Raw genomic sequence first — 23,944 nt, 5'->3', positions numbered from 1 at the left:
GGCCTACCTGGAGGAGGTCAAGGTTCTAGCGGGATGGTGTCAAGAGAACAGCCTCTCCCTGAACGTCAGCAAAACAAAGGAGATGAATGATTGTGGACTTTAGGAGGTCGGGGGTCAGGGACTACAGCCCCCTCAGCATCGACGGGGCACCGGTTGAGAGAGTGAACAGTTTTAAGTACCTCGGAGTCCACATATTCGAGGACTTGACATGGACCACACACATTGACAGTGTTGTGAAGAAGGCACGGCAATGCCTCTACTTCCTCAGGCGCCTAAGGAAGTTCCAAGTCAGTCAGAAGATCCTTAAGAACTTCTACTCATGCACAATAGAGAGCATCCTGACTGGCAATATCACCTCCTGGTTTGGGAATAGCACCGCACAAGACCGTAGCAGACTACAGAGAGTGGCCCGCTCAGCCGAACGCACAATTGGAGGGGGGCTTCCCACTCTCCAGGGCATTTACAACAAGCGGTGCATGGGCAAGGCTAAGAGAATTATCAAAGACTCGAGCCACCCAAACAACTGCCTCTTTGAACTGCTGCGGTCAGGCAAGCGATACCGGAGTCTCATGGCAAGCACAGAGAGACTCAGAAGAAGCTTCTATCCCCAGGCCATCAGGATGCTCAACGAACAATAACACTATGTAACAACCATCAAATGCACTCACAGCACACACATCCACACGCACACACTCACTTTAAACATACAACTCACTGCAGCACCCACTTTAACCACTTTAGAACACCTAAGCACACTTTATATTTATTGGTAAAGAATTTGCACTACAACCCATACCTCACTACACCTTACTGTAAATTGTACCTAAATTGTACCTCATCCCACCTCTGCTTTGCACTGTATAGTTTAGTATATTGTATGGTAACTCAGTTACTTCTACTCTACATTGAGCATTGTATATATGTAAATACTGAAATTTTTTGTCTACGTACTTGACTTCTATTTTATATTTGCTATACTTATTTTATACTTATCTATTTTTGCCTAGCACAGTCTCTGGAGCTAAACAGAAAGAAGCATTTTGTATAAAAGTATTCTGTACTTCTGTATGACAACAACTAATAAAGAAACTTGAACTTGAACTTGTCCTTGAGCAAGACACTTAACCCCTAACTGCTCCTGATGAGCAGGTTGGCACATTGCATGGTTTGCTCTGCCGTGAATGTATGAGTGGATAGGTGAATGTGAGGCATAAGTTGTAAAACGCTTATCAATTAAATGTAGCGGACATGGCTGGTTAGCCTATAGGCATTGTCAAACTAACACCTCTCCCGAAGGCTAACCGGCCATGTCCGCTTCCATTCATTGTGCTAAGCTAGGCTAACGTGCAGCCAGATAGCTTAGTTTCTATAAACCCACAGAGAGGAAACTGGTATCTATCTTTGTGTCTCTCTCTGGAGAAGACGGTAAGCTAATTTCCCCAAATGTTGGCATGTTCCTTTAAATGCCCCCTCTCTCTCTCTCTCTCTCTCTCTCTCTCTCTCTCTCTCTCTCTCTCTCTATCTCTCTCTCTCTCTCTCTCTCTGATTCATATACATCATACATTCTTGGGTTTCTGCAGCAAGAACGGAACCCGTCTCAATCAGCAGGTTTGTCTCTCATCACAGCCAGACTTCAGCACAAGGTCTCTTACCCATTGGAGGGCTGTGTCGTTCCCAGAGCGTCGCTGTTGTCTGGTAACTGTAACCTGAAACAACAGAAACCCGAAATCGAGGCCATTTAGAGAAAGAGGGTGAACTCTGAGGGATGGCCGCCACTTGAAGAAGGAGCTATTGTCTGAGGAACATGATATTGAGAGTCACGGAAATGCTGATACAGAAACATCTGATATAACCCTGTCATTTCTAGACCACCTATTTTGTGCTTACTTTATACCATACTTTACAAGACTAAGTTCTGTAGAAGGATGCATCTCAACACTCTCTTCACTTGTTAGACGCTGTCTACCATGGGATGTTGAGATTCATTACTGGTTGTAAGCCCCTTACACATCGTTGTACCCTCTACTCACTTCTAGGTTGGACATCTCTACACTTGCGTAGGACTCTCCACTGGTACTGCTTCATCTATAAATCTCTCCTCAGTCTGTTCCCCTCTTACCTATCATCCCTCACGGTGCAGAAACAGAGTCATTTTGGCCTGCGGTCACAGGATCTTTTAACTCTCTCTGTACCATTTGCCCGCACAGAACTCGGAAAAACAGCCTTTTCCTATTCTGCCCCATCTACGTGGAACTTATTGTAAAAGGAACTGAGGCTCCTGAACCTAATTCCCATTGGGGATTTTGTATGTATTATGCAATATTTCAGAGGAAGCAGATATCTGAAAAGGTTTGAGTCTGTAGATATCGAAGGGGATAGATATCAAAGGGCTTTTAGTCAATCACAACAACAACAGTTCTAACATTTTTGGATAATTTTATGTCAGCATAAATGTTAAAAACAAGATTGAAAAACACCATCTTCATTGTATTGAATCTAAATCAGCATGTCTCTTTTTAAATTGTATTGTTACGTGTCTGTCTTCGTGTTGTGCGTATGTGCCCGCATGAGAAAAATATATTTTGCCTACTCCGCCAGTAAATTGGAAACTGCAGGCCTATACTATACTACTATTCATCACTGTATGTATCAGGTAGGTCTACAGACTTACATGTAACATGTGCTTTACATTTTTGTGGAAGCCTAATTAAGCTTATTATTATTTTTTTTAAATATGTATGTATACAGGTTTTTATCAAATAGGCTATGCTGTATTCTGCTGTATACCATGGTAAGGTAAAATTGCAACTACCCCGTCATTACCTATAAAGTATAAATAAGTGACATGGGGAGTGATACTATTATTTCATGGCAGATTAGGCAGGTCTTAATGTATGGTTAAAATGTAATAACTCTGTTAGGAAATGCGTGGAGTAATTGTACTCCAAATAGAAGATGCACCAAGTAAGATTTCAGTCATTTTACTATCTCAAACCCTGCCCTCTTTTTTTTCTATCTTTTTTGTCGGGCCTTGAGGACCTTGTAGACTCAACCATTAAATTATGTGCTTGTTACACGTAATTAAAATGATTGGAAATCATACTTACTGGATCGTAAAAGGAGAATGTCGCTGACTTTTAGGTTTAAAATGTCATTCCTAAACCCTAAAGTTCCAAACAGGAGGTCTGCTTTTGGTCAGGCAGCCTTTTCTGTGAGAGCGGCCTACACCTGGAACAGTCTGCCAACACGGCTCAGGGAGTATCAAAGATACATTTCATTTAAATCAAAGTTAAAATCTTGGTTGAGAGATGGTCAAGTGTGCGACCATTTTCACTGAGGGGTTGTAATGTATTTTATCAGCAGGCTTGTAACCTACTGATTCCTACTGTGTTTTAATTACTGTACTGTGCTTCAATTATTGTAGTGCTCATGACACCTGCCCCAGAGACTAGCATATTTACAGTAATGTTCCTTAATATGTCTCTGTATTTTAAACCAATAAACAAACTAAAAACTAAAAAAAGATTTGGTTGCTGAACATACAGCTGTATGTATCTCCCCTAGCATAATAAACAAAAGAGTTTGTCCCCTAACTTAGTCCTGTAATCTATGATGTACTGCTTCACTGAGAATCAATTACAAAATAAATTACATAAGACAGTAATGTTGAAAGTGAAAACACTATAATAGAATTGAGCTCAACAGCGTATAAAAACTACAACTAATATTCTGTGAGTCCCTAAAACCCATTCCCATTCGGGAGCAGTTCCAGCCTGTGAATTTTGATGACATCACACTTTCTAGTTCTCTTGTTTCTGACACTGGAGTAATTGTTCATATTCACAGATATTGATTTAACTGTCCTAGACCATACCAATAACATGAATTCCTCAATTGACTATTCCTGTTTAAAGGGGGACAACAGACATTTAAAAAAAATGCATAATGCTTCCTCATTCATCAAGAATGTGCTTCAAACCCTTTTGAGGAGAGCGTCATCAAAGTAATCTCGCCAGGCAGCTCAACAAGGAAATTAATGGAGATCAAAACAGTGAAATTAAAACTTAAAGGAACACGCCAACATTATGGGAAATGCGCTTATCGTCTTCTCCAGAGTCAGAGGTGGATACCAATTTCCTCTCTGTGTTCAGTAGAAAGCTATCTGGCTGCAAGATAACCTAGCTTAGCACAAATTAATGGACGCAGATAAAGATAAACTAGCCGAGATTTTGGCCAAAAACACCTCTTGCTAGATAAGCTAGGCTAGCTTTCTACTGAATGCACAGAGAGGAAGTGTTTTAGTGCAGGCAGTGTTGTAGTACCTACTAAATAATATAGATTTTCAAAAAATGGCCATTGTTCCCCTTTAAGAAGACTTACTTGAAATCTGTAATGATGGGATCCAGCTCTGGACCATTTATAACAGACAGCCTAGTGATTAAAAAAAAAAACAATCCTCAGTTATCCTTTAAGCATACTCTACATCTAGTAAAGTATAAAGCACCAACATTTTTATTACAAGTAAAATCAGCTACTTACTTACTTACTTTTTTTTTTTTTTTTTTTTTACTGTATGAAGCACACTCTCAGGGGCTCATACAGAACCAAGCATTTCACCGTAAAGTACATGTATTTTATATGTGACAAATAATAAACAAACTTGAAACTTGAGCTATAGCATGCATGGTAATATGACTGATTAGTTTGCTATTCTTGTCGAGGTACTGGTTGTTCAAACTGTTACTGGTAAAAGTGCCAGAGGACATGTGTGGGGTATGAGAACCTACCGGCTTGTGGAGTTGGGGCTGTCAGTGACTTCTTTCGTTTGCTCGGCATCCCTTTAGAGAGGTCAAAGGTGAACTTAGAGAGAATATCAGAAGGGCTTTCATATAGGTGTGGATAGTAGAAGGACTAAGCTAGCCAGGATAGTGGAAAAAATTAGGGATGTCAAATTGTTCTGCTCCCAATCAGAGTAATTTAATATTGAGTATCTACCAAGTCCCAATCCAATATTTGTATTATCCTAGAAAATATAGCAGCACAGTGCACACTTCCAAGTATATTAAAGTTAGTAAAACCATTTCAATGTAGATAAGATATGCTTGGTAATTGAATAGTTCTGCTACATCACAGCATTCCCTTAATGGCTTTGATTTATTTATTCAACAAAAAAGGATCTGAATTTGATTGGGCTTTTAACATACCCAATGCCAATCAATTATAATATGTTGTGATCTGCCCGATGTGATCGGGACATTCCAGAAAATCCAATCCAGGGTATCTAAACACTGGGATTGTTTGGCTAATGGGTAGCATTTCCAATACAGCATATCTTTCAATTTGGTTTAGTTAATTTAAGTTGTTTACAAGGACCAGGGTAGAGGCCATGTGAGCGGGTTTAAGAGTGGAACGTTTTCAATGTATCATTACAAAGGATTTATAGACTAAATTAATTATTTGAGATGTTTCCAGACATGAAACAGAATGGTGAATATGTCCCTATTAACCATACTATTAGTATTCATGGGTACACAATGTACACTTGGGAGCAAACCTATATGCACTAATGATAATAAGACAGCAACAATGAGTTAATAACGTCCAGCTTGAACACAAGGCTCCATGGAGCAATTTCTCTGTATTTATAGCACAATGGCACAGGGGTAATGAGTCCGGACTCAGGAATGATACTAGACAGAGAGAGAAACATATGACTTTGATAGATTGAAAACTGTATTAACAGATTGCAGAATGGGTACAGTACAGTAATACATACATACAATTGTTAAGGGGATGCAGACCAGAGAAAGACTTTCGTCTTGTTTACATCAGGGTCCCCCATTTTCAATTCATCATATAGACGGTGATTATTATCTCTGTAAGGTGTGGTACGTTTTACAGATGATAACGGTGGTATTGTTGTTTGCAGACTATTAGCAATAGTAGTACCTTATTTTACCATTCTTTATTATCATATTGCTGCTAAGGATAGCTACTAAAGTTCTAGGCCCCGTGCTTGGCAATGAAGGGGGGGGGGGGGTATTTGGAGATTGTACACTATTTACAAATATTTACACTATATGCCTGCACATTCCTTTGGTTGCCAGCTGGGCTGATTTTACCTCTAAATTCCCCATTTACTTATCAGACATAGAAGACTCACCCAAGGCAATCTGCGAGTCACGTGCCAATCAGATTATTATGTGCACAGTGTCACTTCACATACCGCTGTTATTGATACAATATAATTAAACATTCCATAACAGTGAAATACGACATATCAAAATCCAGGCTACTTGTAGCCTACTCTACTGTATCCAGAAGTCTCATGAATTTGCGATACTCACTTTTTGGTGTCATTTTTCTTCACGCTTCGTCTCCAAATAAAACTCATTCCGCAGAACGGGTTATTAGAGTAAAAAGGTGCGAAATTTCCCAGCCAATGTACAGTAGGCAGATCACTTTATAATCCTTGCACGGACATGGACGGTATTATACCTGAGGACAGGTGAGGTGTGTCCAGCGACGAGGAACGGCGGTTCCTACAGTAGCCGACAAAGTGCCTTGAAAACCCCCTTCCCCTTCCTTCCCTGCGCTGTAAAGGTGTGGAGCCTCATCACCATAATAATGAGTTCTCTATTTAAATCCATTGGAATGTGGCTTCTGAAGTGCTGCTCCTCCTGGTCTTAGAGCACTCCGGATTGCAGTTTACAGTATCGTAGTAGAATACAACGCAACGCCTGTATCGTCATCATTAGTATCGCATACAAGGAAATTACATGTGCTACTCCTGATCAGTGCATTAATAATAGACAAGACCAGGGTTCGAATTATCACCTGAGAGCTATGGGGGCCCCCTGAATCTTTTTTTTTTTAATTTTTTTTCCTGGAATTGTGGCTGTTTTCGAAGTCATATTTAGAGGAATATCTCATTAGGATTAGTCTAATACTAAGTAATAATGACATCACACAACATTCTAATCATTAGACCAGGGGTGTCAAACTCATTTTCACAGAGGGCCACATCAGCATTATGGTTGCCCTCAAAGGGCCAAAGACCGTATTAATGTTAATGTAATGTAAAATAAATGTAGCTACTCATTTACATATTGTTAAACATGTTGTTTCTGTATTTATTACTTATTCAAGTTATACATATTGCATATGCATTTGCATAGATAAAAAATATATGTTAGCTTATGTTATTTTAACAAATAATTTTAGTTGATCAGAACCCCATATTACTCCATCAATCAATGATCAAACCATTCAAGTAAATAACAAAGAAGAATATCATCAAATACAAGCTATGACATTAAGTTTGTTCAAAACCTTTTTGTCACAGTCAAGAAGGGCAGAACTAACAACTGAGCTGCAAAGAACACGTGGGACAGATGTAGCAGATGTTACAAAAACAAATGGCTGCACACAACCTTGCAGAGGCCACTAATGGAAGATAGTTTAATTAACTTTAATTAACAGATTGCAGAATGGGTACAGTACAGTACAGCTCAATACACACAATTGTTAAGGGAATGCAGACCAGAGAAAGACTTTCGACTTGTTTACTTCAGGGTCCCCCATTTTCAATTCATCATAACATATATGACACACACGACATACAGATAGACAGTACAGATACATTTATGACATACCAGATTTGCAAATACAGTACTGTTTGTGATACAAAAAGAGTCCAGAAATGAGAGAAGAGAAGAAGTACCCAGAGACAGATCTACAGTATTGGTACAGTATATTATCCTGTAAAACAATAAAGTCGTGATGACAAAAGTTGGCTATAAGAGAATAGTCTACACACTAGATCAATATGTCTGCAGATGTGCTATACAAGCTCATAAGATAAGAGTGTAATACCTTATTAGGTAGAAGTCTATTCAAAGGTTAAAACAAGGTTTCCCCCAGTAGATTAGGCTTATATTAAGCTACTCTCCCAATCTAATTTATATTATCACAAGAAATAAGAATTCTAGATCCAAAATTGAGTAAGTTGTTGTCTACAGCGGTGACTTCTCTTTCTTTCTGCCCTCCTCAGTTCCTCTCTACAGAGGTGTCAAACTCATTTTCACAGAGCAGCGGTGACTTCTCTTTCTTTCTACCCTCCTCAGTTCCTCTCTACAGGGGTGTCAAACTCATTTTCACAGAGGGCCACATCAGCATTATGGTTGCCCTCAAAGGGCCAAAGACTGTATTAATGTTAATGTAATGTAAAATAAATGTAGCTACTCATTTACATATTGTTAAACATGTTGTTTCTGTATTTATTACTTATTCAAGTTATACATATTGCATATGCATTTGCATAGATGTAGAAATATATGTTAGCTTATGTTATTTTTACAAATAATTTTAGTTTATCAGAACCCCATATTACTCCATCAATCAATGATCAAACCATTCAAGTAAATAACAAAGAAGAATATCATCAAATACAAGCTATGACATTAAGTTTGTTCAAAACCTTTTTGTCACAGTCAAGAAGGGCAGAACTAAAAACTGAGCTGCAAAGAACACGTGGGACAGATGTAGCAGATGTTACAAAAACAAATGGCTGCACACAACCTTGCAGAGGCCACTAATGGAAGATAGTTTAATTAACTTTAATTAACAGATTGCAGAATGGGTACAGTACAGTACAGCTCAATACACACAATTGTTAAGGGAATGCAGACCAGAGAAGGACTTTCGACTTGTTTACTTCATCAAGGTCCCCCATTTTCAATTCGTAATGAAATTGCTATTATGTGTCTGCATGAACACACAACTGTAACTGTACTCAAAAATAACAAAATAAGGGTTGTCTCAGTTCACAACTATATTGGTCAAGTTTTGGGTGGGACTTGTTTGCGTCCCTACAGCTTCTTATTCAATTGAGCGAGATGCTCGGTTATGTCACACAGCCAGCTTGCATCTGACAGTTCAGACAATATTTCTTCAACCCTTTGTTACCTATTCCGCCTGGATCTTTTTTGTATTTTGGGCTGTAAAATTGTCAAAGAATGTCTGAGGAGTAAGTGCTTTTGGCTTTTTTCCTTTGTTACTTCATCAATACCTCAGATGTTCAACACACATGTATGTGTAAGAATGTGTAATAACTAAGGATGTCAAAGCTTTATTAACGCATTAACCCACAATTATTTTAACGCCGCTATTTTTTTACCGGCGCTCTTGGGGGGCCACATCAAATGATGTGGCGGGCCGCATTTGGCCCGCGGGCCATGAGTTTGACACCTATGCATTAGACTATTGTGTGATGTCATTATTCAGGCTCATTCTTAACCATCAATATTTGTTCATTTTCTTACTCACCTCTGATATATAATGCCATATTTACTTATTTGCATTTTGCATCTGAAAAAATACAACAATTTAATTTGAAAAATTAGACCAAATTTATGAACTTGAATTAACATGTATTTGTCTCTGCACTTATAAATCAAAAACTAACAAAATAATCTAATGGAAAATAAATAGTTGTATGGCACAACAGCAGCATTTATCAGGATACAGTAAGTAACATTATCATCTGATAATAAAATGAACATAAAATAAATACTTGTATAAATCAAAATAAATAATGTTATAAACAAATGTGCACAGGTAATCAAGAACTGTATGAAAAATAGTAGCAGCATCTTCTTAGAACAACAAGAAGAAAAGTAACTACTGCAGCATGTCACCGACATGCAGACTGGAAGAGCCGGGATTCAAACCACTGACCTCTTTTATCCAAAGCGAGTAGTGACGACTATATTCTCTTCCTCAACTTCTTGCTCTGAGAGCTAGTCACAGTCCCATTCATCCACTGCTCTGCCAAATGGGCTCCAAATGATTTATTTAACAATATCTTGGCGTTTTTACATGGAAGGCAGCCAATGCATCCCTCCTTGGCAAATAACCAGTCATATTTATTTTTCCAAAAGTTCCACTGACTCGGACCCCAGCATTGTGGTGGTTGAGTAGCAGCGCAGTCCAGGTCTAGTGGTGGAGACTCGGGTCTGGCAGTGGCAACCGGCGCGGTAACAATAACAGGTGCACTGCGCACAGGAGCAGCAGAGCTAACACTAGTACTAGCACTAGCAGTGTCAACTTCAGTGACAGTAGCGCTGCTAGCTGCTACACTAACAGCGTCAGTCTTTGGCCTTTTTATAAAACCAAAGCTGTCCAGCTTTGTACAGCCTTGCGGCGGGTTGAGCCTTTTTTTTTTTTTTTTTTTGGCGGCATGTGGCGTACTGTTTAGTGTTTATGTTTTTAGTTGCAGGACACAGACCGGCAGCTTTCTGTTTACAGCAGCTGCTTGCTGCTTCTTCTTCACTAGGTTGGAGTAGCGTTAAACTTATGGGTGACGCATAGCGGCTTGGAGGTGAAATGCAGCCTATTCCACAACATTAATTACTCAGTTCTTTTAAAAACTGAAAAGAAAAATATGATCTATTAACAATTTATTTAGGTAACATAAATAATACTAATTCATAAAAAAAAAAAAAAAATATTATATACATTTTTTGAGAGACCCCCACAGGGGGTCTTGACTATGGGGGCTCAGACTATAGCTATGGGGGTTGAGCCCCCATTGGCCCCCTCATAATTCGAACACTGGACAAGACACTGCAGGGAAACAAAAACAAACACCAGTAAACCAACAACCACAGCCAACAACACAGGTTCTAAAACAATAAATACATAAATAAATAACTAAATAAAATGTAAGTTAGTGTAATTATTGCACTAATATGTATTGCTTGATTGATTGGAAACTTTATTAACAGATTGCAGAATGGGTACAATACAGTACATCTCAATACACACAATTGTTAAGTGGATGCAGACCAGAGAAAGACGTTCGTCTTGTTTACATCAGGGTCCCCCATTTTCAATTCATCAGGACATATATGACATACATGACATACAGATAGACACTGCTACATTTATAAATTTATGACATACCAGATTTGCAAATACAGTACTGTTTGTGATACAAAAAGAGTCCAGAAAAGAGAGTATATACATTTGACGTAAAAACTGTACATTGGAGGAGGTTGAGTGGGAGGGGTTGGGGGGGACACACTGTACAACTGTACAAGCAAAACTGCAATATTGACAAAACCATACTAGGTAATTTACTGTACATTGGAGGGGGTTGGGTTAGGACATTTACAGGGGCCAGTTTCGAATTGCAGTCTCCCGTAGGTGCTCTTTGAGAGTGGTTTTGAAAGTGGGTAGTGATTCACATTCCTTTATAGCTGAGGGTAGGGCGTTCCACATTGATATGGCATAATTGCGAAACATGTTTAGTCCCTTGTTTGAGCCGAATCTGGGTTTAACATGATTTGTGGAACTCCCTCTGGTGTTGTGGTCGTGGTATTCACTGACCTTTGGGAAGTATTTTGACATGTACATGGGTACCTTAGTCGTGTAGTGTATCTTGTAGACCAGGCCCATTGCAAGTTGCTGTACTCTGTCGTCTACTCTAAAAGCCATCCTAGGTAGTCAAAGTGGGCAGGGGTGAGGTGGGTTCTAGGAGTAAGGTCAAGTAGTAGTCTGACCAGTTTGTTTTGTGATGTTTGTAATCTTGTTTTTAGCGCCTTTGAGGTGCTTTGGTACCATGAGGTGCAAGCATAGTCGTAGTACCCTTGAATGAGTGCTCCTGCCAGAGTCTTCAGGGTATTCTTGTTTACCAGAGAGGAGATCCGGTACAAGAATCTACAATCTAGTTCGTTGGTTGACTTTTTTTATTACATTGGATGCCATTTTGTCACAGGAAAGATTTGCCTCTAGGATGGAACCTATGTAATTTCATCTTTCCTTGTGACAATAATTTGTCACCCACTGTGACTGAGAAGCCGTCGGTCTTGCTGAGTTTGTTATTTGATCCAAAGAGAATGGACTCTGTTTTACCCAGGTGTAATGATAGTTTGTTATCAGCGAGCCAGGTGCAGATTCTGCCGAGTTCTTAGCTGAGGGCTTTTTCAACCTGTAACTTGTTCTTGTCAGAGACCAGCAGGGCTGAGTCGTCCGCGAACAAGAACAAGTTGCAGTCACAAGCTGATGACATGCCATTTGCATAAATTAGGAACAGTAGCGGTCCTAGTATGCTTCCTTGTGGAACACCACAGCTCACTGTGAAAGGGGGGATAGGGTACCGTTTACCTCCACCATCTGTTCTCTCCCCTCAAGGTAGGATTGCATCCAGCTCACTGATAGACTATCAAAACCAATTGCTTTGAGCTTGTCAATCAGAATGGAGTGATTGACAGTGTCGAAGGCCTTTTGTAGGTCCAGCATGACCTACAAATGACCATGTAATAATTATTGCACTAGAACAAATGTTATTATTGTACTATATTAATGTATTTATTACACTAGAATACATTTATATCCAGTAGGTTTGCCTAGAAAGACCGTCGTCAGAGTTTAGTGTACTTATGGCACAGTGAGAGTCTGGGGGTCTGTGCTTTGATGGTCCTGTAGCGCCTGCCAGAGGGCAGCAGGTTATACAGGTTTTGATCCTCCTAGTACTAAGGAAGTGTATGAGATAATCATGATCTTAAAGAACTCCGCTCAAGGTCATGATGGACATTATAAGCAGTCTCTTCAAAGAAACTATTGATTATATCATCCATCCTTTAAATATTCTATCATTATCCCTTCAATCAGGTATCATCCCTCACAACCTCAAAATCGCCAAACTAAGTCATACCAATTTATAAATCTGGAGACCCAAAGGACTTTGGCAATTACCGTCCTATATCTATTTTGCCCTGCTTTTCAAAAGTCTTAGAGAAACTGGTATACTCAATAATCTCTAACCATCTAACTAAGAACAACATCCTGTATAACCATTAGTATGGTTTCCGTAAAATATACTTCACAGAACATGCATTGCTACAGCTTGTCAATAACATCTCCTCAGCACTTGATGACAAAAAATGGCTATTTGTGTCTTTCTAGATCTGAGCAAAGCTTTTGATACTGTCAACCACAACATTATCATCTCTAAACTCAATAGATATGTTGTTCAGGATATTGCCCTCAAGTGGTTTACTAATTACTTAGACAACAGAGAAAAGTTTGTGTCATCCAATGGATGCTCATCTGTTAAATCAAGGATCATCTTCGGGGGGGGGCGGTTAGGTGGTCGAGCGGAGATTGCGTTCGTCACCAGCCCCGGAGCTGTGAGCTTGATTCGCCTGTTCGAATCCAGCTCACAGCTCCGGGGTTGTCACCAGCTTGGCTGGCCGTCTGCACTGATACAATTGGCTGTATCAGAGGGTGGGAGAAGCTGGCGGGGTGGGTCCGGGTCGTTGTAAACAGCGACTCCTACAGTTCGGTCGGGGCGCCTGCTAAGCGCGGATTGGACGTGAGGGGGATAGTGTGGTCCTCCCACACGCTACGCCCTCTCAATGAGAATCCGCGCTGCCAGGTGAAAAGAAGCGGTGATTGGCTGGACGTGTGTCGGAGGAAGCACGTGGTAGCCTCCACTCTCCCAAATGATCTGACTGTGGGGGGTAAAGCGCAGCGACCAGGAAGGGACTGGGAATTGGCATACGACTAACATTGGGATGGGAGAAAATCGGAGGAAAATGGAGAAAAAAAAAAAAAGGATCATCTTCGGGGTTCCACAGTGTGAGGTTTCGCCTGTTCCCTGAGCTTTTCCCTGTCTACTCTCCTTCACCAGCCCCCACCCTTGCGAGATTTTTCCCTGTCTACTCTCCTTCACCAGCCCCCACCCTTGGACTACCTTCACGCAGCTGTCATAGTTTGTGATTAGCGCCCCAGAGGGCTTTATATACCTGGACCTCCCTTCCAGTCCGGGTCGTTCTGTGTTCATGGAGTTCTGTACGTTACCATTCTGTACGTCACCATCACCTGCCGCGTCTCCGGCGTGAGACGACGGCCCAGCCATCACCACCTGTCGCCGTTTGCCTGGAGTGGGACGCCGTCTTCACTCTCTAATTCTCTACGGGAGGTTTTCCAGTGTTCCCACTCCAGACGTCAAGGCGGCTCGCCATCGCTCCCGATTCCACGGGAGGAAGGCGTCTCTTCGTGATCCTCGTTCCTGGGGTGAGGCTCGTCGTCGCTCCCTAGTATTCCACGGGAGGACGGCGTGTTCCCATCCCGGTCCCCTGGGACCCCCTTTGTTCTGCGCTGCCCGTCTGCAGCATCCGAGGAGGAGGATCTCCGTGCCCGGCCCCCGCTGTCGGGCCCCTGTCTCCGTGCCCGGCCCCCGCTGTCGGGCCCCTGTCCCCGTGCCAGGCCCCCGCTGTCGGGCCCCTGTCCCCGTGCCAGGCCTCCGCCGTCGGGCCCCTGTCCCCGTGCCAGGCCCCCGCCGTCGGGCCCCTGTCCCCGTGCCAGGCCTCCGCCGTCGGGCCCCTGTCCCCGTGCCAGGCCTCCGCCGTCGGGCCCCTGTTCCCGTGCCAGGCCTCCGCCGTCGGGCCCCTGTCCCCGTGCCAGGCCTCCGCCGTCGGAACCCTGTCCTCATCCCTGTAAGCAGCTCTGGCCCTCGCCATGTCCAAGGCCTTAACCCTGTTCTCTGTCCCTGTCTCCAGCCCGCCTCTCCGGGCCTCTGTCCCTGTCCCCCTCTCCAGTGCCCCTGGTCCTGGCCCTGACACTTAGCCCTGGTCCTTAGCCCTGGCCCTTAGCCTTAGTCCCTTAGCCTGTTCGCCTCTTAAAGGCACAGTGCCGCATTTTCCATATTCCTTGACTCTAGTGTTTTTGTGTTTTCCCTTAAAGGGACTGTGCCGCTTTTTGTTCTATAATAAATATTTGCCCTGTTTTGGCTTACTCTCATACCTGTCTTGTGTTGCGCGATTGGGGTCGGTTACAAACCATAACACACAGGGTTCTATTCTGGGCCCTTTATTACCCTTTATTACCAATGACACCAATCTCTTAGCTACTCATCATGACTTCAAATCCCTGATTGTATGCGTGAATGAGGAACTTGAAATAGTCTCTAACTGGTTTCAATGCAACAAGCTTACTCTAAATGTCAAAATGTTTTACTTCATGGTCTTCTGCAACAAAAATAAGTACTACCCTAAAAAAAAATCTAAAATATTAATTAATGGAAATGAAATTCTCCAAGTGCCTTACACAAAATGTGTAGGAGTTATAGATGAAGGGTTAAATTGGCATAATCACATTGACAATGTCTGCAAAAAGTCAATTATGATGCTTGGAATTTTGAGAAAGGTCTGCCCCATGATACATCCCTCTGCCCATCTAACCTTGTATTATAGCTTTTTATTTCCTTACATTAAACTACTATAATATAGTCTGGGCTGCAACATAGCCATCATATCTTAACAAATTAGTCATAATCCAGAAGAGGTTCCTCAGGATGATTTCCCACTCTACCAGATATGAACCATCTGCACCTCTGTTCCGCAAATATTCTCTACTATCAATTGACAAACTTAATACCTTTCAAACATGCTCATTCATATTCAAGTTCATTAACAATAGGCAAGATCTTCCTGATACTTTCCATAGTTTCTTCATCTTTTCATCAGAATTTCACTCATATCCAACAAACCATAGTAATAAACTCCACTTACCTTTCTGTCAGACATCTAGCCATCAATTCAACATTAGCTTTAGAGGTCCTAATCTCTGGAACACTCTCATCATTGAGGTCAACAATCTCCTTATCTATATTTACAAAAACAATACAAATCTAATTTAATTTCATCATAAATCACCATCACATTAAGTTACTCCTGTGCATCAGTGTTACATCTACTGTATGGCTGCTTGTTTCTTTTTCCTCATTATATACTGTTAATATTTTATTCTCCTCTCCTTTGCCCTCTTGTACAAAAAATAAAAATAAAGAAATTGTTCTTGTTATTGACTCGTGTCAATCTTCCATGTTTTCGCTATGTCTGCCTTATGTCTCTGATCCTGTTTTGTAGTTTATTTTCTAGACCATGTTTACATGTATTTTGTTCATATTGTTTATGGACAATGAGATGGGACTGGAACTTTGTAAAAGCCCTTTGGGCTTCGGTCCCTCCTAGCACTGTTTTTTTTTAATAATGCGCTAAATAAATAAACTAAAAAAACTAAACAGGTTCGGTATTCGTGATGAAAAGAGTCCTAGAATGTTTTTGGCTCTGCCGAGGCAGCAGGTGCTGAGGTGGGGATGTCTTCCAGGGAGGGCAGAGAGCAGCCGATGATTTTGTGTGCAATGTTGGCGGCCATCTGAAGAGCTCTCTTGTCTGCTGAGCAGCCCATGTAACACACTAGTGATGCAGTAGCCAGTACACTTTCGATGGAGGAGCGGTAGAAGGCCACCAACAGCTTTTCTTCCAGACGGTTTTTCCCTGTCAGGCAGTGTATTTGCTGTTGTGCCTTGTTAAAGGGGCACTTCACCAAAAGACAATGCCGATTACATAATCTCACACATCCAAAACACTAAACAGTTTTTTTTTTATCCACTTTTTCTCCCATTTTCTATATTTTCTCCCATCCCAATTTTGTATCATCCAATTCAACCCTCCCCTGTCACGAACGCTGTTTCTTGCCTCCCACAAGCCGGCTGCAATGTGGACTAAGTCATACATAGCACAAGTCCCCTCCGGTACTTGAGGTAACAGCAGTCGCATCTTTTCACCTGCGCAGCTCGATCTCTCAGTGGCGAGGAGTAACGCGTGGGAGGCTCACGCTGCCCCAGACACTTCCTGATTCTACTGCGCAGGCGCACCAACCGACCTGTAGGAGTCGCTGTCCACAACGCCCGATCCCCACCCATCAGTTTCCCACCCCCTAATACGGCCAATGTGTATTAGTATGAACGACCAGCTAAACTGAAAGCAATGTGGAGCGCTGGGCTCGAACAGGCAAGCCCAGCGTCTCTGTCATTCGTGGCGAGCGCCTTGCCCACTACGCCACGTAGCCGCCCAACGCTAGTTTTACACATATTAATTTAGTGCGACAGTACATTTGTTTGAATATGGCCACCAGTGATGCCATGTGGGACATTGAATCCTTGTGTTGTGTTAATTACAACTCAATGGAATAATAATGTAGCAGCCCTATAAAACACATCTACATAATTTCATGGTGATGTAAACAATAGGATTCAATGCCCACTGATAGTGGTGGCCATATTCAAACTAATTTACTCTCAATAACTTGTCACACTAAATTAATGTGCATTAAATCAGCATTTTCTGGCAAAGTGCCCATTGAACCACAATGGCGTTTGCAGACCAGGAGAGGTACCCAGAGACGTGGGTTCAGACTAGGAGAGGTACCCAGAGATGTGGGTTGAGACTAGGAGAGGTACCCAGAGATGTAGCCCCTTTCGTGACTGTGATGCACACCAACAAGGTTTGTCCGAGTGAATCCAGTCTCTTGCTCCCCCATAGGAAACCACCCTATTTTAACTCTGAAGAACTGGTCCGACGCGAAACGTTCGTTATACAAGTATCGCAGAGAAATTTCAAAGGTACTCACAGTTGCACAAGGGTCTTGGACAGAGAAACGCAATGGTTTGAAAGCTCGCCGTTGCTAATAAACATTTTAAATAATTTTTATAAATGTGTAAACATCACTGAGACGGTAGTGCGGCTCTGCAGATATACCCTACTCCTCATTGCGGCGTTCAGGGGAGAGCAGCCATACGTTCTTCGCTGTTTACACGTTTATAAAAATTATTTAAAATGTTTATTAGCAACGCTAATACCCAGAGAGGTGGGTGTGGGGCAGGGTCTGCGCTGTGCTTCAAGTCAATGAGTTCCCTTTGTTTTTGTGGTGTTCAATGGCAGGTTGTTTGCTGAACAGCACGCTGTCAACTTCTGGACCTCATCTCTCTCTATATATATTATATATATATATATATATATTATGATGAATTGAAAATGGGGGACCCTGATGTAAACAAGACGAAAGTCTTTCTCTGGTCTGCATCCCCTTAACAATTGTATGTATTGAGCTGTACTGTACCCATTCTGCAATCTGTTAATAAAGTTTTCAATCAATCAATCAATATAGGCCAACGTCTCCCCCCGAGTTGGTGTGTGCCACCAACAGACTCAACCCTTTATAGGTTAGTAAAACATGACACAAACAAAAAAAAAATAAACTGTTTATATTTATTATTCTGTTTTCAATTAAATGTATATCATACTCTGACCAAGCCTCCCAATAATGACACTTCTTACACGTTAGAAAATACAAAATAAAATACAATTAGCTAGATTTTTCACAAAAAAAGCCTTTATAGGTAAGCCTAGAAACACAAGTGGTTTTGATTTGATTTGGTATTAAAATGAACAGCCTATCAACAGGCTCTCAGCTGTCAAACTGAAGAGAGCCGGAGAGCTGGGGAGACAACCGTCGCCCCATTGTATTTACAATGAATGGAAAACATCAGTAGGAGCTGCCGACAGACCACTGCCTCTACCGACACGAGGTCTATGATGTCATGAAACCACTACCTGTTAAAACATGAGGCCTATGATGTCATGAAACATCTGCAGGTGATGGATCTAAGCAAACTAGATAAAAAAAAGAAAACAAAAAAAAAACATATAGACACTGTCCAGAAAGTTGTGCATTGTTTGGTCAGAAAACTGCTGAGGGGGGAGGGGGGGGGGGGGGGATAAGCTCTTTTTACCAGACCTTCCCTTCAAAAACCTTTCACAGTGACACGTTTTAGAGGATGTTCTGGGGAGACGAAATCGATCAAACAAACAAAAAGGAATTGCCCGAGCATAATATATGCTTTGAGATGTTAACATACCAAATACAGAATGCAACCGGGTTTTACACGTAAAATCCTCTAAGTGACTGAAGTTCATAGACACCTTCGTGCAACAACACAGCAGAGAAACTAATGATCCTTTTCCTCATCCAGGTAAGACTTTGAAATGCAGCCGATCACTCTGAAAATAAGCACCTCAACGAAAAACTTCCAGAAAATCTTAAAAATTGTATACAAGTGCTAATATATAAGCAGCAGCAGCAACAATGGAAGTCATTGCAACGGGACCCCATATCGTCGGCGGTTTTCAAGTGAAGTGAAGTCTCTTGAAATGGTTATATACAGGGCGAAATCTGAAAAAACAAATGTAATTAAATGGACCAATAGGATCTCTCTAAGTACACCACAGGAGTGGGCTCCAAGCGTGTCGTTAGTTAGTTTTTGTTGTTTGTTTGTTTGTTTGTTTGTTTGTTTTAGACATTCTGAATAGTTTGGGGTAACAGTACACAGAGGAGAAAAGTGGATATAAGACTATTTTCTTTTGTATACACAGCCTTTGCACTCAGTTACAATCCAGTTTCAAGTTCACAACAGTCATTCTAAATCTCATAATTTCAAAAGTGTCAAATATTTTTCTGTACAAGACAATCAGACATTACTGCCATACTTTTCAAATGACAACATTCTTCACTTGTTAAAAAAAACAGAAACACGATTGCAACAACCCTGAAGTAATAGTGTGTTGTTCGCATTCATTTGAACAAAACTGCTGTGGTGACAATCAGGGGCTGTAATAATACATCATCTAACAATAGCCTAAATTATTTAGGATCAACTTCACTCTGCAAGCTGATCACAGAACAGCACTTCCTATTCAAATATGGGCTCAGAATTATAACCCACTAGTTTGTCCCGAAATGTAATGCAAAGAAAACTAGCATATGAATGAATGTAGTGTGACAGTGTGACGTTGATACGATCATATGTATTTCTTTTTGGTTGCTCCTTTTGACATCTCTAATAAATTGTAGTATGCTCTATATTAGAGTGTTTAACACTGGTCAAAGCAAGATATTAATGCCATCAAAAAGGAAAATAAAATGTAAGAATCATAAGGCTCAGTAGGATGACTGTAGTCATGACAGATTTGTTCCAAGTATAAATCCAACCAGCACATCTGTTCACAGGCAGGACTGATCTAATTAATGTCGGGTTGCCCACCTGCATTGGTTGGTATGAGCAGGTGGCAGCTCTATACAAACCAACAGGCTTATGTGGATCCTTTACAATGTCTGCTCATACCTATACAACCCTTTTTATAGATGAGTGCCAAGCACATAGAAGCTAGTTCTTAAAGAGTAAAGACAACAGTGTACGTATTTTGTCTGAATGGTTTTGTAGGGTGCTCTTGGCATAATAGGTTTGAGGAAGGTTAGTAGGTAAGGGGATTGTTAAGGGGATAATTCTGGGGCGTATTTGGTCTAGTTTGGTGCAGGTGTTTGAACAAGTAGTGTACTCCATATACAATGTGACGTTCACAACCGCCTCTCTCTGTAGTCGACATCAGGGGATAGTGACAATCTTCACGTCCGTGATTCACTGCATAACAAGTTGAAAAGACGGTCGTCTTTGTGTCCGCGCCATTCAGATACCGTCCTCCTACCCTCGTCAAAGCCAGACCACAGAAACCAAACATGGAATAACTTTGTAATGCCAATGAGTTGAGTGAGTGCAGTCTGAGGAGGATCTGGAAGACATTAAAGATGGGGTTCTGTCTAAAGAGTGTCTCTTCATACGGGTGGGGTCAGCGGGTGGTGCTGAATCAGTTCTATACAGTTCCCCACGTATTTGCTTTGGTGCTAGGCCAGGCTGTGCCGTGCCGTGCCAGGCCACTAGGGGGCGATCCTCAGGAGACTTCAGACTTGCTGAGGGCGATGGCCAGCTCCAGGTCTTCTTGTTCCTGCTGGGTGAGCCTGGCGAGCCGCTCCTTCTCCTCTCGCTCGCTTTCTCGCTTTGCCCACTCTATCATGTCCTCCTCTGTGGGGTACTACTCCACACACACACACACACACACACCAAGAAAGTGCACACATACACAAAAACAGACAGACAGAGACACCCACACACAAACACATTTCTTTAAGCAATCCTCATAGATTTCAACCTCAAGTCTTTTCTCCTTAGGTCAAGTAGAATCAATAACAGCCTTTTTATAGGATACACTGTTGATGTATCTTGAACTCACTGATAACAACACCATGCTAATCAGCAAAGACGATGTCTGGAATGCCCTCCATATCAAAACGCCAAGACATGGATCAAACAATGCATTGAGTGTCGAGCATCGTGTTTTAAATTGTCTTCACTTAATCAATACTGACCATGGATGGGGGGGGGGGGGGGGGGGGGGGGGTAATGAAGCCTTTAGTTAGGTGGGCTTGAATGGCAGATGGGGCCAGCAGCCAACAAGCTTAGATTTAAAAGGTCAGGTCAGTCAACACATTGTAGGACATGCAGTACACCGGGTGATCAGAATGATGCAGGAGGAACAAAAGCGCATCCCGTCTGTATGCAGTGTTTGTTCATCCATGCAAAGGAAAGGGTGCAGCAATGGTACAACATTCAGCAGCTGATATTCTTCACATAACATGAGGTGATACAGGACATGCGAGATTAGAACATATAAGAAAATGTGTTGAACAAGAGTGTGTGTGGCTGGCCTGCATAATTTCACCGACCAGGCTTAGTAAACATACAGCTATTCAAAAAGAAACCAATGGTAGTAAATAGTCTCATTGCTACTCAAAACATGTGACTCAAATAGAATCTAAAACAGAAATATTGGTGATGAAGACAGAAGCTAAATTTAAAATCATGTTCAAATCCTCTTGCCGTCTCCAGTAAGCGTGTACAATAGAATGATCCGATCAGATTCTCAACTAACGACAAATAATCAATGACAATTGCTGCAAGCAGAACATTGCGAAAAATGTTGTGTATATGAATGCACATAGAGGCCAAGAGATGGTGCCCGTCATTCAACTCTTTATTCAGTTTGTTTGACAAAAGAGGAGGAGGAGTAAACAGAGAGAGAAAGAGAAAGAGAGAGGATAGTCCTTTTCTCCCCAGGGCAGCGCTGACGACAGAAGAGCTGAAGTAGGAATGAACGGATGAATAAATGGATGGATGGATGCGCGAGTGAACCGATGGTGGGGTGAGGAAGGAGAAAATATATCTAGTGATTCCAGGTATGAGAGAGAGGGTGATGGTGGAGGCAGTAGAGCAGCAGGACTCACTGGCCAGCCAATCAAACACAGGAAAGTTAGTGCGTGCAGGGGTCAGGGGTCATGGCTGAGAAGGTCATGCAGGATGCAGTCAGGTGGGGGGGGGGCCCGATTCAAAACTAGACCTAGATCCTAGATTATATGCACAAGTCAAGATCTAAGAGAGTCTGACTGATATACTCTTAACACAGGCCCAGGTTTAATGTGGGATATTGACACAATTCTATCTGTACTATGAAACAAGGTAATGGAAAAATCCCAGTTCTTCTCAAAACATCTGATGCGTACTAGGCTAGGTTATATTGTAACAGATGTGGTTGGTGTTGGCGCATAGCTTAAGCATTTTGTTTGGGAAAACCTTTTGCAAGTTCTGCTCGTCAGAACACTGCCAACGGGAAAATGGCTTCTCCCCACAAGTTAGATGGTATATCTTATCAACAATCATACTTTAAAGAAACTACTGATTTATAGACTTTGTTACCTCTAGATGTGGGGCTTGACCCGTATAGCAGCAAACATTGTTTTATGTGCATCATATTGACAACGATGAATCAATGTCATCCCTTAACACCGCTGCTGAGTGGGACCCGTGTCATTAAGCAGGATCAGCAGACATGGTTAACCAATATACCCAAAGAGGCAGCACCAAGATTAACCTGTGTGTCTCCATTACTGTTCTGGCTATAAAAGAGTAGAGAACCTGGTAGTATTACAACATTTCAATATGTACACCAGTTCTAGCTTCTATGATCTTCACAAGTGCATAGGATATGATTTCAGGGGGCTGAGTTTGGGCTGAGCTTACACGACACCAGCCAATACCAAGCTGCCTCTCATCACTCCCACCAGCCAATACCAAGCTGCCTCTCATCACTCCATCCACTGCCAACCAATAAAAGGAGCTATAAGTCAGAAGATAGGATTCACGTCTTCAATGGAAATATAAATAGATAGATTTTATATGCAACATATTTTAGTTGAAGGACAATTCATCATTAAGTAAAGGCAGTGCAACTTAAATTATAAGGCTGAAAGTAGGTGCAATTTCAAAATGAATCAGTAACTTAAAATAAGTACAGGTATAAATAAAATGTACATAAAGAAATATGAGGATGAAAACTAAAATATCAGATTTAGCTAATAGCTTAGGTTACGCTAGCTCAAGAAAATAAATTAATTGTAAAAACAAACAAACTTTGAAAATTTACAAATTAAACAAACAAACAAACAAACACAAATAAATGCGACACCAAGCATCTACTGCATGTTCAACATGACACCCAAGTTTCATCAGGGTTACTGAATTACTCAATTGTTATTGGCTGTGGATAGAGTGACTGACGAGGCTGGCTATAATATGATAGGTGGGTATGGTGTATTTCAATAAGTGGGAGGGGTTTGTGAGTGAGTGGAGGATAAAAAAAAAAAAAAAAGGGAAGAGCACATCACTACTGATCAGGGGAAGGGGGAGAGGGAGAGGGCGAGGGTGAGAGGGAGGTGCTCACTTTGTCAAAGCTGGCAAATCGGTCGGGTTCCCGTGCACTGTGGCGAGGAGGAGAGGACGGGGCGAAGGGGTCAGCTGCGGGGTCCTTGGCGGGTTGGGAGGAAGAAGAGGAGGAGGAGGAGGAGGACGACGACAATTCTCCAGAGTTCTGGGGGAGGAAGTGACCTCGTCGATGGAAGGAGTCCGAGGACTCTGTCCTAGAGATGGACGATCTCTTACCTGGACAGGACGACATGGAGACACGCCAAGGCACGCAGCACACCACACACACACACACAGGTTCTTTCTTTTAGTAACAGCAAAGTAGTAAAACATGCATTTATTATATGTTTATTTAGTCATTAGAAACATTACTCATGTAATGTAGAACACTATTAGCCACAGTAGAAATATTTCTATTGATAATGACACTGACAGACATTTTGA

At 41.7% G+C, this 23,944-nt stretch overlaps 2 protein-coding genes across 6 annotated transcripts in view; both read right to left on the bottom strand.

Annotated features, from left to right (window-relative positions):
• The window catches only part of ttc39a (tetratricopeptide repeat domain 39A), a 50,533-nt gene extending 43,950 nt beyond the window's left edge, over positions 1 to 6,583 (bottom strand). The window contains exons 1-4 of one of the 3 annotated variants that reach the window (XM_084308913.1): positions 6,348 to 6,583; positions 4,788 to 4,838; positions 4,381 to 4,431; positions 1,653 to 1,706 (exon numbers count right to left, since the gene is read on the bottom strand). In XM_084308913.1, coding sequence (XP_084165039.1) covers positions 1,653 to 1,706; positions 4,381 to 4,431; positions 4,788 to 4,838; positions 6,348 to 6,394 — 203 coding nt within the window. In that variant the 5' untranslated portion in view covers positions 6,395 to 6,583. Of the gene's footprint in view, positions 1 to 1,652; positions 1,707 to 4,380; positions 4,432 to 4,787; positions 4,861 to 6,347 lie in introns of all 3 variants that reach the window. The other 2 variants (XM_084308915.1, XM_084308914.1) reach the window with 2 other exon arrangements.
• An 11,540-nt stretch (positions 6,584 to 18,123) lies between these two features.
• The window catches only part of eps15 (epidermal growth factor receptor pathway substrate 15), a 61,030-nt gene continuing 55,209 nt past the window's right edge, over positions 18,124 to 23,944 (bottom strand). For all 3 annotated transcript variants that reach the window (XM_084308909.1, XM_084308911.1, XM_084308910.1), the window contains exons 24-25: positions 23,520 to 23,737; positions 18,124 to 20,777 (exon numbers count right to left, since the gene is read on the bottom strand). In XM_084308909.1, coding sequence (XP_084165035.1) covers positions 20,637 to 20,777; positions 23,520 to 23,737 — 359 coding nt within the window. In that variant the 3' untranslated portion in view covers positions 18,124 to 20,636. The remainder of the gene's footprint in view (positions 20,778 to 23,519; positions 23,738 to 23,944) is intronic.

This window comes from Notolepis coatsorum (assembly GCF_963971535.1).
Source record: "Notolepis coatsorum genome assembly, chromosome: 2".
In the NCBI taxonomy this organism is placed as follows: domain Eukaryota; kingdom Metazoa; phylum Chordata; class Actinopteri; order Aulopiformes; family Paralepididae; genus Notolepis; species Notolepis coatsorum.
Note: the sequence above shows the minus strand (reverse complement) of the source record. Positions and strands in the feature narration are given on the sequence as shown.